At 48.1% G+C, this 11162-nt stretch overlaps 2 protein-coding genes across 2 annotated transcripts; one reads left to right on the top strand and one right to left on the bottom strand.

Annotated features, from left to right (window-relative positions):
• Nucleotides 1-2724: 2724 nt before the first annotated feature.
• Nucleotides 2725-4323, bottom strand: TCHHL1 (trichohyalin like 1). The gene is made up of 3 exons (XM_039363441.1): nucleotides 4156-4323; nucleotides 3454-3613; nucleotides 2725-2912 (listed from the first exon to the last, which is right to left on the bottom strand). Exons 1-3 carry the CDS (start codon nucleotides 4321-4323, stop codon nucleotides 2725-2727), a joined length of 516 nt encoding a protein of 171 aa, XP_039219375.1.
• Nucleotides 4324-8180: 3857 nt separating this feature from the next.
• S100A11 (S100 calcium binding protein A11) lies at nucleotides 8181-9766 on the top strand. The gene is made up of 4 exons (XM_039363440.1): nucleotides 8181-8208; nucleotides 8601-8752; nucleotides 8872-9517; nucleotides 9597-9766. The coding sequence occupies exons 1-4, from the start codon at nucleotides 8181-8183 to the stop codon at nucleotides 9764-9766; spliced, it is 996 nt and encodes a 331-aa protein (XP_039219374.1).
• Nucleotides 9767-11162: the final 1396 nt, after the last annotated feature.

Here is an 11162-nt window from a genome sequence, read left to right as displayed (position 1 = left end):
AATTTGGGGTACCCCTTTCTCATCTTGTAACCTCCTGTGGAGTTTGGAAGGCATTTCAGATTCACAGAAGAGCAAAAGGGCTGATTAGAGGAGCTGATTGGAAGACCCCTTTCCTTTTTCTCACCCAGGTTTACATTTCCATGGATACGTCTACAAGGGAAGGGATCAGGACCCCATTATACCCTTTGCTGCGTATCGCCGTGGACCGAAAGGGCTGATTTAGAGCTGATTAATTGATTAGAACAAAACTCAACAGGATCAAAGAACATCTGCAGGAAGATGTGGAAGCAAAGAGTACTTCAAGCGGGCATCGTCATCTCAACTTCTAGGGCTCCTCCTGCTTCTTCTGGGCCAGCAGATATTCATACAGCGGGTTACAAATCACGCACGATTTGCTTTCCACCAGAGAAGTGCTTGGCTTCTCCGGGATGGCGTGTTGGTCTTCGTCCTCCAAAAGTGGCTGAGATTCCTGGGCCCATGAGCCACTTCCATCATCATCTTCCACTTCAGGTTGAGGAGCTTCTCCTTCACGGTGGACTTGCTGCTGGTCAAGAGCAGCAGGTTCCTCAGCTTTGTCTCCCTCTCCAGCCAGAGATAATTCAGACTGACCTTCAGCTTCGATCTCAGGGACCTGTCGCTCACTTGGTTGGGAGAGAGCTCTGTTGCTTACAGGTGAACCGGCCTTTCGTTGGGTTTGGTTGACTCCAACTTCTTCTTCTCGGCCCTCAGTCTGATGGTGTTGTAACCACCTTCTTTGGGGACCTCTCAGTTCTGGTCCAGACAAACGTTGGCTCTCTCTTGTGGCCTGCTGCTGCTGGAGTGTATGTGGACTCACCAGGCTTTCTTCTGCCTTAGGTTGTCCAGGCCTCCTTGATGGTTGAGATTCACCACTCTCTGGAGGCCGTTGGTCCCTCAGCAGATCAAATTCATGGTCAGCTGTTTGGTTGGAAAGAGAGGTGGCTTCACGGGGCTGAAAGCTGTTCCCCATATTATGTTGGATTACTTCAGTACCCTTGAAATTAGGGACAGAGGACTGCGCTCTTCTCTGTTGCTCACCATTCCTTGGGTCAACTTCGTATGGGTTGGTGGGTTTCTGATCATCTTCTGCTAGGTCAGTTTGTGTGGGGCTCCACCTGTGGTAAACAGAATCCTGTGATGGCATTTTCTTGGGTCGTTGATCATTTTTAGAGTCAATCTCATATGTTGGGGTTCTCCTCTGGTTGATCTGTCTTGTACCAGAGTCATGGGAAGAAGTTCTTCTTTGGTCTTCACCTTCTCTTGAGCTAGCCTCATAAGTTTGGGTCTGCTTCTGATCAATGTTTTCATCCTCAGAATCACGTATGGAGGTTTTTCTCTGGGGCTCATTCTCTCTGTGGTCAACACCACGGATCTGGTCAACATCTCTAATTTCAACATTGGTTCTCCTTTGCCCTTCACCTTCTCTTTGAGCGATATCAATTGCCCAGATTTCTCTCTGGCCACTGCTTAGTCTACCACAGCTTTGTCCCCTCCCTTCTCTTTGTAGAGTATGTCTGGATTCAAATATCTGTTGTCTAGTCTGGTCATAGTCTTCTGAACTATCAGATGAAGAAAATCTATTGGGTTGTGTTGGTCTGGTGACTGCTTCTCTTGACTGCAGTTGTTCCCTTTCATCAACTCGTGAGTCAACTAGCTGATGCCTTCTCATCTCCCTCTCTCTGGGCTCTGAGTAACATAACTGAGGCCTTCTCCTGTCTCTTTCGTTCTCCCAAGATTCATGTTCATAATACCGTTGCCTCTCCTGGTTGTCTTCTCTCTCGGATGATTGACGAGGCTGGATCCTTCTCCTTCTTGCAACCTCCCTTTCTAGGGAGTGAACTTCATAATCACGGGGTCTTCTCTGATCATCTCTCCTTGGCTCTTCATATCTTTGAGATCGGACATACCTGATGTTCCTGGCCACAGGCTCAAGGGACTGGGATCTCCTCCTCCTAACTTCCATAACTTTGGTTTCCTCCCGGCTGAACTCCCGCCTTCTCCGCTCTATGTCCTCAGGACGTTGGGACCTTCTGACCTCTCCTCTGCCTTCAGACTCACGAGATTGGGAAGATTCATGTTCATAATACCGTTGCCTCTCCTGGTGGTCTTCTCTCTCGGGTGATTGTTGAGGCTGGAGCCTTCTTCTTGCAACATCCCTTTCTAGGGCATAAACTTCATAATCACAGGATCTTCTCTGATCATCTCTCCTCAGTTCTTCGTAACTTTGAGAGCGCTCATACTTGGGGTCTCTGGCTTCAGGTTCTTGGGATTGGGGTCTCCTTTTTCCACTCTCTGCTGCACGGGTTTCCCCCCGGCTAAACTCCTGCTCATCATCTTCAGGATGTTGGGACCTTCTGACCTCTTCTCTGCCTTCAGACTCACGAGATCGGGAAGGTCTGCCCATGTTGTCAAACTCAGAAGAATAGGGCCTCCTGCTCTCTCGCTCCCTGCGTTCCAGACCTTCCACTTCTGCTCTCCTTGAAGCTTCATGTGATCGTGGTCTGCTCCAGTCATATTCAACACGTCTCCTTTCAGATCTCCTGACTTCTTCCTCTTCTGCCCGGGTTGCTCTATGAGCATCTTCTCTTGATTGAGGGACATAGCGTTCTTGTCTCCTCCTTCTCTCACCCTCCCTCTGGTCAGCTTCATGGGACTGAGATCTTCTCTCGCTTTCTCTGGACAATGAGCGACGCTCCACAGAATCATCTACTGGGCTTCGGTGATGAATCCGATCTTGGCGCTCATCAGCCCCACGGGGTTCAAAGGCACGAGACCTCCGCTCATTGTGCGCTTCCAGGTCCCTCCATCCATCTTCGCGTTCTCGCTGTTCATGAGATAGCCGGCCTCTTTCAACATCGTACTCTGCATGATCCACTCGTGCTTGAGAACCACATCTGAAGAGTCTTCCCTTAGTCTCCTGGCCACGGCGTTGCCTCATTTCTTCCCTCCTGGATACGACTGTTGGAGAACACAGGTCTTCTTCATCCAAGGGAGCCTGAGCTTCACATCTGTCGATGTCATTTCTTCTCACGAGTTCTTGGGGCTGGCGTGGAGAGACATCTTCTAGGGCTGATTCCCGTTGTCTCAGTTGACGAGGTTTTAGTATCTCAATATCTTCCTGCCTTTGTGAGTCAAGATGACCTCCTTCACGGTCCCTTTCCTGATGTTCCCAAGATGGACAGTCTCTCCTATGACCATCCCTCAACTCACGATCATGTTCTTCAAAGTTGTGGTCTTCTTCTTCTTCTTCTACAGGTCCAATGGGAAGGTAGCGTCCCAGCACCTCCCGCCGTCTTCCTTCCTCCATGAAACGTAGGGAAGTCCCATCCAAACCTCGTCTCTCAGGGACATAGTCTCCTCTCCTTTCCCCATCCTGAAGTTGCCGACGTTCTCTTTTGGACCCTCCTGATTCTCCCTCATGTAGGGCTCTGCTACTTTCATCCCGAAGAAGATACTCCCTGGGCTGCAGGTACCTGTAACAGCCTTTGGCGATTTGGAAGACAAAAATCAGGTACTCGTTGAAGTCCACCAAGCTGTCTCCATTGACGTCCAGCAGCTTGAAAGTGAGCTCAATTATCTGAGGGTCGCAAGGATTCTGGAAGGGAAGAGAAATCAAAAAGAAAGAGAGTTGGTTTGGGGGATGGACCCACTGGTCATCCCAGTCACCGCTAGCACCTCAACAGTTTTCACTCTTAAGTTGATCATTTATGGTTTTTTAAGTGGAATGACATCCAAATATAGGTTGTCCCATTAGGGTTGCTGCGTGGTTGGCTGACCCAACTGCTCCCTCTGCTGGAAATGAGCCGTGTCATCCCTTCAACCCCAAGTTTGGTCTTTGCTCGGCCTTGATGTATCCCCTGATTTTTACCCCATTTCTGTATTGTAGCTCAGGGTGTTTCTAGGCTCGTGGACGGGGCCCTAGAGTTTCTCTAGTCCACTTCCTGGCTCCTAGAATAGGCTCCACCAGACCATCTCTGACAGGTGTCCATCAAGCTTGGGTTGACCTTCTCCACTGAAGGAGCGCCATGTAAGGATTCATTTTGGACAGTGCAGGATCTAGCCCAGTGTTTCTCAACCTTGATCATTTTAAGGCATGTGGACTTCAACTCCCAGAATCACGGTGGGCATTACTCAGTTTAGTCCCTCATCCCCACAGTTGGTGCTCACCTCCAAGACTTCACCAAACTCTTTCTGGATAAGCATCTTCATTTCTCTCCGGTTGAGAGCGAGGTTGCCATGCTGGCATCGGGCATACTTATGAAAGATTCCCACAATGGTGCAGACGCTGTCCAGAAAGTAGCTCATCCTGAAGTCCTTTTCTGCAAAGACAGGAAAAGGGACAATGAAGAAGGCTTTCTATTTTTCTAGGGTGGCCCCAAAAGGAATTCTGGGAGTTGAAGTCCACAAATCAAAGTGACCAAGGTTGGGGACTTCTGCTCTAAGGGATTGCTCAACCTCCAAGTTGTCCCCTGTCTTCTCCTCTCCTAATGCCCCCCCCCAATTTTTCAACTCACCCAGCTCAGCAAAATTAGGTGAGCAGCCTCAGAGACAAAAGTGTGGGAATGCCAGGAAGCTGAACCCCCTTTTATAGGTTGTCTAATTGTAGCATGCGAGGTGACACCCTCTTCAGAGGATGACCTGATTCATCTTCAGCCCGGCTTGTTCCACCTTTGTGTCTTCTGAACAAATTGCTCGGTGACTTGTATTTCCACCTTGGAGTTGTCACGTTCCTCAAAATGAAAAAAAAGAGAGCCCAAAATAGCATTTGTTGTCTTTCTGCAATTTTAAAAGGGGGGGGGGGAAACGTGCCTTCCATAGCTTGTGTGATGATCATCAACGTCTCCCAGCTTCTGAGGTGTCCATGTCTGTTTTTTATCTGGACATCGTACAATGTAAGGGCTGGAAGAGATGAATTCCATAGCACGTGGAGATTTCTTGATTTGCCTGAAGTTCAAAAACTAAGGTAGGTTTCCAGAAATAAGGGTGTTTAAGCCTTGGCAGGAGAACTTGAGATCTCGTGACACCATCAGGAGTATGGTTTGATCGGACACAGATTTCCACGGATTAAGGTCCAGATGGGATCCATCAACGGCTTTTATCTCTATCCATCTTTCCTCCAGGTTGGGAAGCAATCTATCCCATAATGATAGAACTTGTAGACCAAGAATGGGAGAGGTTCAAATCTCTGTCATCACCCAGCAGGAGAACCTCAAAGAAACTTCTGTCACCAATGGAGGGAGTCAAACAAATGGCCTTGGTGAAGGACCATTTTCTCTTCCCAGGCTTCACCTTTTATATCTTTTCTTATTTTCCTTGCAAAGAAAACGTGCAAGGAGAAGCAGAACCAGGTTGGGGGGGGGGTTGAGTGTTCTCCAGGACCCCAAGCTTATGTGATTGTCCTCTCCCTTTCCAATTGTGTTGGCTTTTTTGGCAGCTGCAGCACACTGCTCAGGGATGTAATATGTCCTCCACAGATGGATCCCCAAAAGAAGGCTGAGAAGTTCTCAAGAACTTTGAGCCAGCCTTGGTTTGCCAAACCACAAACGTTTTGGGCAAGGCGGATCAACACTATTTTCAGAAATATTCCTTTTGTTCTGTTCTTTCAAAGTTCTCTGGTCCTTATCCCTACACCATTTATCACTTTATTTTAAGGGTCCCTGCCTTGTTTGTTCAGCCAGTCGCGGCCACCTCCTTGTTATTTTTTCGTTCCCTGCAGAAAAGGATGTGAGTAATTTTTGTTCTGTAGCCACTTGTCGGAGTGGCTGGGCTAATTACGCCTTGGATAATGATACCTTAACTCCTCTCTCGTGGTTAAATTTAAATGGGTGTCTTCTCAAAACGGAGAAGGCAACGTCTTCGGTGGGCTGCAAGTTCTGGCTTTTAAATAAATAAAACTCTTGGGCCCCAAAGAGACCTGGTTTGACGATGCTCATGAGAAGGTGGAGAGCCTCTGATCCTTCTTCTTGCTGAATTCAATGGTGTCAGCTTCTTTGTAAGAAGTCAAAAGGAAACTCTCTCTTGCTTCAGTTGTTTCTCCAACCCGCAGCACACCCAGCCTTGTATTCAACAGCATCACCCTTATGAGCACAGTAGGGTCTAAGTTGTGATTTCAGGAAAGTGACTCGGTGCCAACACAACGTGGTCATCTGGTGTCCTTCCAAGGTTTTAAGAGCTTCCCCCCCACCACCACCAAAGCTTCAAGGCATGGCTAAATGTGGATGATGAATCTTGTCAAGAGGCCAACAGTTGGTTGGTTGAACTTTTGACTTGCAGGATGTTTAGAATAGAATAGAAGAAGAGAGTTGGAAGGGACCTCGGAGGTCATCTAATCCAACCCCCTGCTCAGGCAGGAAACCCTATAGCACTTTGGACAAATGGCTGTCCAGTCTCTTCTTAAAAACTTCCAGTGTTGGAGCATTCACCGCTTCTGGAGGCAGGTTGTTCCACTGGTTAATTGTTCTAACTGTCAGGAAGTTTCTCCTTAATTCTAGGTTGCTTCTCTCCTTGATGAGCTTCCATCCGTTGCTTTTTGTCCCGCCTTCGGGCGCTTTGGAGAATAGCTTGACTCCCTCTTCTTTGGGGCAGCCCCTGAGATGTTGCAACACTGCTATCCTGTCCCCCTTTGTCCTTCTCTTCGTTAAACTAGACATACCCAATTCCAACAGCCGTTCCTTATATATGTTAGCCTCCAGTCTCCTGATTGTGTTTGTTGCTCCTCTCTGCACTCTTTCTAGAGTCTCAACCTCTTTTTTACATTGTGGAAACTAACCAAGGAGAGAAGCAACCTGGAACTAAGGAGAAACTTCCTGACAGTAGGAACAATTAACCAGTGGAACAGCTTGCCACTAGAAATCGTGGGTGCTCCATCACTGGAGGTTTTTAAGAAGAGGCTAGACAGTCATTTGTCTGAAATGGGATAGGTTCTCCTGCCTAAGCAGGGGGTTGGACTAGATGACCTCCAAGATCCCTTCCAACATGATGATGAAGATGATGTCTGGCCCCAAATGTTAGAGGGTGGAAATATTATCACTTTTTCTTCCCCTGCTAGCAAAGCCCTTTCAAACAGGAGCATCCCTCACGGCTGGTCTCCAAGATCTTCCGTTCTGAGAGAAGCTGCTTTTGAACCATACTAAGGAGTTGACTGTCCTCATGGATTTCTCCAGAATGCCTGGATCCTTTGAAAAAGAAAATGGGATTTCAACGCATGACACATGTGGTGCTTCTCCAGACCTCTGAGCTTCCATGCCTGGGGCCTTCCCTGCATCGCCTCCTTCCCTTGCTCAGAACGGTAAATACGTGAGGTGCTCCAGTCCTCTCCTTCTCAAGATCTAAAATGGGTATTATTATTATTATTACTATTATTAGCCCAAGGGTGTGGGCTGTTCATTTGCTCAAGGTATTACTTATCTTGACGATTGGTTTTAAATATATATATATATATATATATATATATCTCCCCACCTTTTGAAAAGCAGGAATGATTAGTCAAAGACTGCAGAACGTGGGGGTGCTACAAAAGTCGTAAATGCGAGGATCAGTTGCCTTTTTCAGCACCGTTGTAACTTCAGACAGTCGCTAAATGAACGGTTATAAGTCAGCTGTTACAGACTAGAGTTGAAAGGGACCCTGGAGGTCCTCTAGTCCACCCCCTGCTCAGAATACAGAACAAGAGAGTTGAAAGGGACCCTGGAGGTCTTCTAGTCCACCCCCTGCTCAGAATACAGAATAAGAGAGCTGGAAGGGACCTTGGAGGTCCTCTAGTCCACCCCCTGCTCAGAATACAGAACAAGAGAGTTGAAAGGGACCCTGGAGGTCTTCTAGTCCACCCCCTGCTCAGAATACAGAATAAGAGAGCTGGAAGGGACCTTGGAGGTCCTCTAGTCCAGCCCCCTACTTGGAATACAGAATAAGAGAATTGAAAGGGACCCTGGAGGTCTTCTAGCCCAACCCCCTACTCAAACAGGAGACCCTATTCCATTTCAGACAACTGGCTGTCCAGTCTCTCCTTAAAAACCCCTTTTCATTAACCCAGCAAGAGTGCCTCTCCCACCCACGTAATATTTAATCGGATATCTAACCAAGGAAAATAGAATTCCGGTTTTTCCCTGTTATTTTGGTGTGTTTATTTAAAAAAAGGCAGCTCTAAGGGGGTAAGTTGAAATATGAGGATTAACAACCTGCTTGAAAGAGGTGAGGTGTTGCAAGCTGGGCTGGGCTGGACATAAATTTATCTATCATCCAAGCAGGGTGTCAGCATCTTAAGAAATATATAAAAAGGAACCGGACACCAGCGATTCTCCCACACTTCACTGAAGGCTTCCCACTGTTGAGTGTATTGAGCTGGGTGAGTTGCAACCGAGTTCTCGCTACACTGGGGGAAAAAAAAAAATTAAACTTGGGAGTTTGCTGAGAAATTCAGAAAGAGCCGGATCAAGCTGGAAAGAGGAGAAGCTGGGGCGGTGAAAAGGATCAAGGACTCCTATTTTGGGTCAACGAAGCTTAGACAAGGCAGGGAGGATGGAGAGTTTGCATAGCCTGGGACTCCAATAGGGATGCACATTTTCTCTCCCTGGTTTCTGCAGGCAAAGTGTCCAACATGGCTGGTCTCGTGGACAGTATCTGCACCATCATCGCGGTCTTTCAAAAGTACGCCGACAGGAACAGGGACTGCTCCTCCATGAAACGAAGGCAGATGAAAAGACTCCTCCAAAACGAATTTGGTGAAATTCTAGAGGTAAGGAGGTTTTAGCCAAAACGTTGAAGGCTAGTTTGGGATCTTTAGAGGTTGGGTGGTGTTGGAAAGAGTTGTCCGGTCTCAAAGTTGTTTTTTGTTGTTGATGTCTGCTTTTCCAGAATCCTCGTGACCCTCAAATTGTCAAGCTGACCTTCCAACTGCTGGACCTGAATGGAGATAATCTGGTTGACTTCAATGAGTTCCTGTTCCTCATCTTCGAAGTGGCCACCGCTTGCTACAGTGTCTTGCATCCCCAGGAGTGTCTTTCATACAACGAGGAAAGGCACAGAGCTGTGCGTAACGAGGAACCACGTAGGAACGGAAGCAGCCGCCGGGAATTCAGGGAGGAGGACAGGAGAGGAGAGGATGTCCATGAGAGACGGGGTGCTGACCGGATCCCCCTTCAATCCGTGGAAGAAGCCAGACGAGGGGAACTTTCCCGTGAACTTCAAGGAGAGGAAGAAGACCGCCACTTTGAAAGACGTGATTGTGAGTTGAGAGATGATGACAGGAGAGACCGTTCATCTCAGAAACATCTGGAAAGAGAGCCTGAACGACGACACCTCGAGCCCACAAAGCAGGAAGATATTGAGATACCAAAACCTCGTCAACTGAAACAACGGGAAGAGGACTCTCTCCGACCGTCCCAAGAACACGTGAGAAGAAATGATATTGACCGACGTGAAGCTCGGGATCCCTTGGACAGGGATGAAGAAGACCTGTATTCTCCAATAATCACATCCAGGAGGGAAGACAGGAGGCAACGTCAGGGACGAGAGACTGAGCGTCAGGATGCTGAGGGAAGACGCTTCAGATATGGTTCTCAAGCCCAATTGGATCCCAGAAACCATCGTGCAGAATACAATGTTGAAAGAAGCCGGCCATCTCATGAACGGCGAGAACACGAAGATGGAAGGAGGGACCTGGAAGCGCACAATGAGCGGAGGTCTCGTGCCCTTGAACCCCATGGGGCTGATGAGCGCCGAGATCAGATTCGTCACCGAAGCCCAGTAGATGATTCTGTGGAGCGTCGCTCATTGTCCAGAGAAGGGGAGAGAAGATTTCAGTCCCATGAAGCTGACCACAGGGAAGGCGAGAGAAGGAGGAGAGAAGAACGCTATGCCCCTCAATCGAGAGAAGATGTTCGTAGAGCAATCCGGGCAGAAGAGGAAGAAGTCAGAAGATCTGAAAGGAGACGTGTTGAAGATGAGTGGAGCAGACCACAACCACGTGAAGCTTCTAGGAGACCAGAAGTGGAAGGTCTGGAACGCAGGGAGCGAGAGAGCAGGAGGCCCTATTCTTCTGAGTTTGAGAACATGGACAGACCTTCCCGATCTCGTGAGTCTGAAGGCAGAGAAGAGGTCAGAAGGTCCCAACGTCCCGAAGATGATGAGCAGGACTTCAGTCGGGAAGAAACCCTTGCAACAGAGAGTGGAAGAAGGAGACCCCAGTTCCAAGAACCTGAAGCCAGAGACCCCAAGTATGAGCGCTCTCAAAGTTATGAAGAACCGAGGAGATATGATCAGAGAAGACCCCGTAACAATGAAGTTTACTCCCCAGAAAGAGAGGTCGAAAGAAGGAGAAGGCTCCAGCCTCGTGAATTAGTTGACCGAGAAGACAACCAGGAGAGACAACATTATGAACGTGAAGCCCAGGACGGGGGGAGAGAGAGGAGACGTGCCATGCCACTTGAACCTGAAACCAGAGACGAAGACCGGAGAAGGCTTCCAGAAAGTGCCTCCAGATATAGTGAAAGGGAAAGACTTCCAGAAGGATATGCCCGAAGGAGACGTTCAGGACGAGACGTGGAGAGTCCTTCAGATGCTCATCGGAGAGAGCTTGATCCCAGCAGCCCACAGCAGAGTTCCAGACCCAGAGCCTCTGAACTCAGAAGGTCTGAGCCCCCTAGCTTTAAGCCAGCCAGGAAGGACTAGAAAACGAAAGCCGAAGCTAGAGTAACCTGCAGTGGGGTAACTATGGTTCTCCAGATCTTGACAAACCACATCTCCCAGTAATTCTGGTCCATCTTATCTAAGATAAGAGTTTCTGGGAATTGTCGCTCCATCAACATCTGGAGATCTTCTTGGTTCCTTGGCCTTATTTTGGCATCTTTGACCAGGAAGCAAACAGGTTTGTTTGTAGTTGTAACCTTAATATATTCAATAATGCTATATTTCCCCACCTATCCTAGCCATTAGAGTAAAGCTGAAGTAACCACAATGAAGAACAAATTGAAGACATCAGTCAAGAGTATCCTTCAAGGTGGACTAACAGAAGCCAGCCTGGTTCTTGAAAGTGTCACAGAACGTGTTCACCGTTGGTGAAACGAACGTCAACTCCATCAGATCGTTGGACACCAACAGTTGTGCGTTTTCCTTTCCCCTTTCTTCTCTGCTTTTTTCCTAACTTT

The sequence above is a fragment of the Crotalus tigris genome, unplaced genomic scaffold (assembly GCF_016545835.1).
Source record: "Crotalus tigris isolate CLP2741 ecotype Arizona unplaced genomic scaffold, ASM1654583v1 scf7180000019553.37968852642:3898890, whole genome shotgun sequence".
NCBI classification, from domain to species: Eukaryota; Metazoa; Chordata; class Lepidosauria; order Squamata; family Viperidae; genus Crotalus; species Crotalus tigris.
This window is presented reverse-complemented; position numbering and strand designations above follow the sequence as displayed.

Excerpts from the sequence above, each read along its gene's own strand:
- TCHHL1 (XM_039363441.1), bottom strand. The coding sequence starts at position 4,323 with ATGAGCTACTTTCTGGACAGCGTCTGCACCATTGTGGGAATCTTTCAT. Across the intron at positions 3,614-4,155 it reads ACTGTGGGGATGAGGGACTA|AATCCTTGCGACCCTCAGAT; the intron begins AACTGAGTAATG and ends CTTCCCTTCCAG. Across the intron at positions 2,913-3,453 it reads GTATCTTCTTCGGGATGAAA|ATGTGGTTCTCAAGCACGAG; the intron begins GTAGCAGAGCCC and ends AAGACTCTTCAG.
- S100A11 (XM_039363440.1), top strand. The coding sequence starts at position 8,181 with ATGAGGATTAACAACCTGCTTGAAAGAG. Across the intron at positions 8,209-8,600 it reads TAACAACCTGCTTGAAAGAG|GCAAAGTGTCCAACATGGCT; the intron begins GTGAGGTGTTGC and ends TGGTTTCTGCAG. Across the intron at positions 9,518-9,596 it reads GAGGGAAGACAGGAGGCAAC|AAACCATCGTGCAGAATACA; the intron begins GTCAGGGACGAG and ends ATTGGATCCCAG.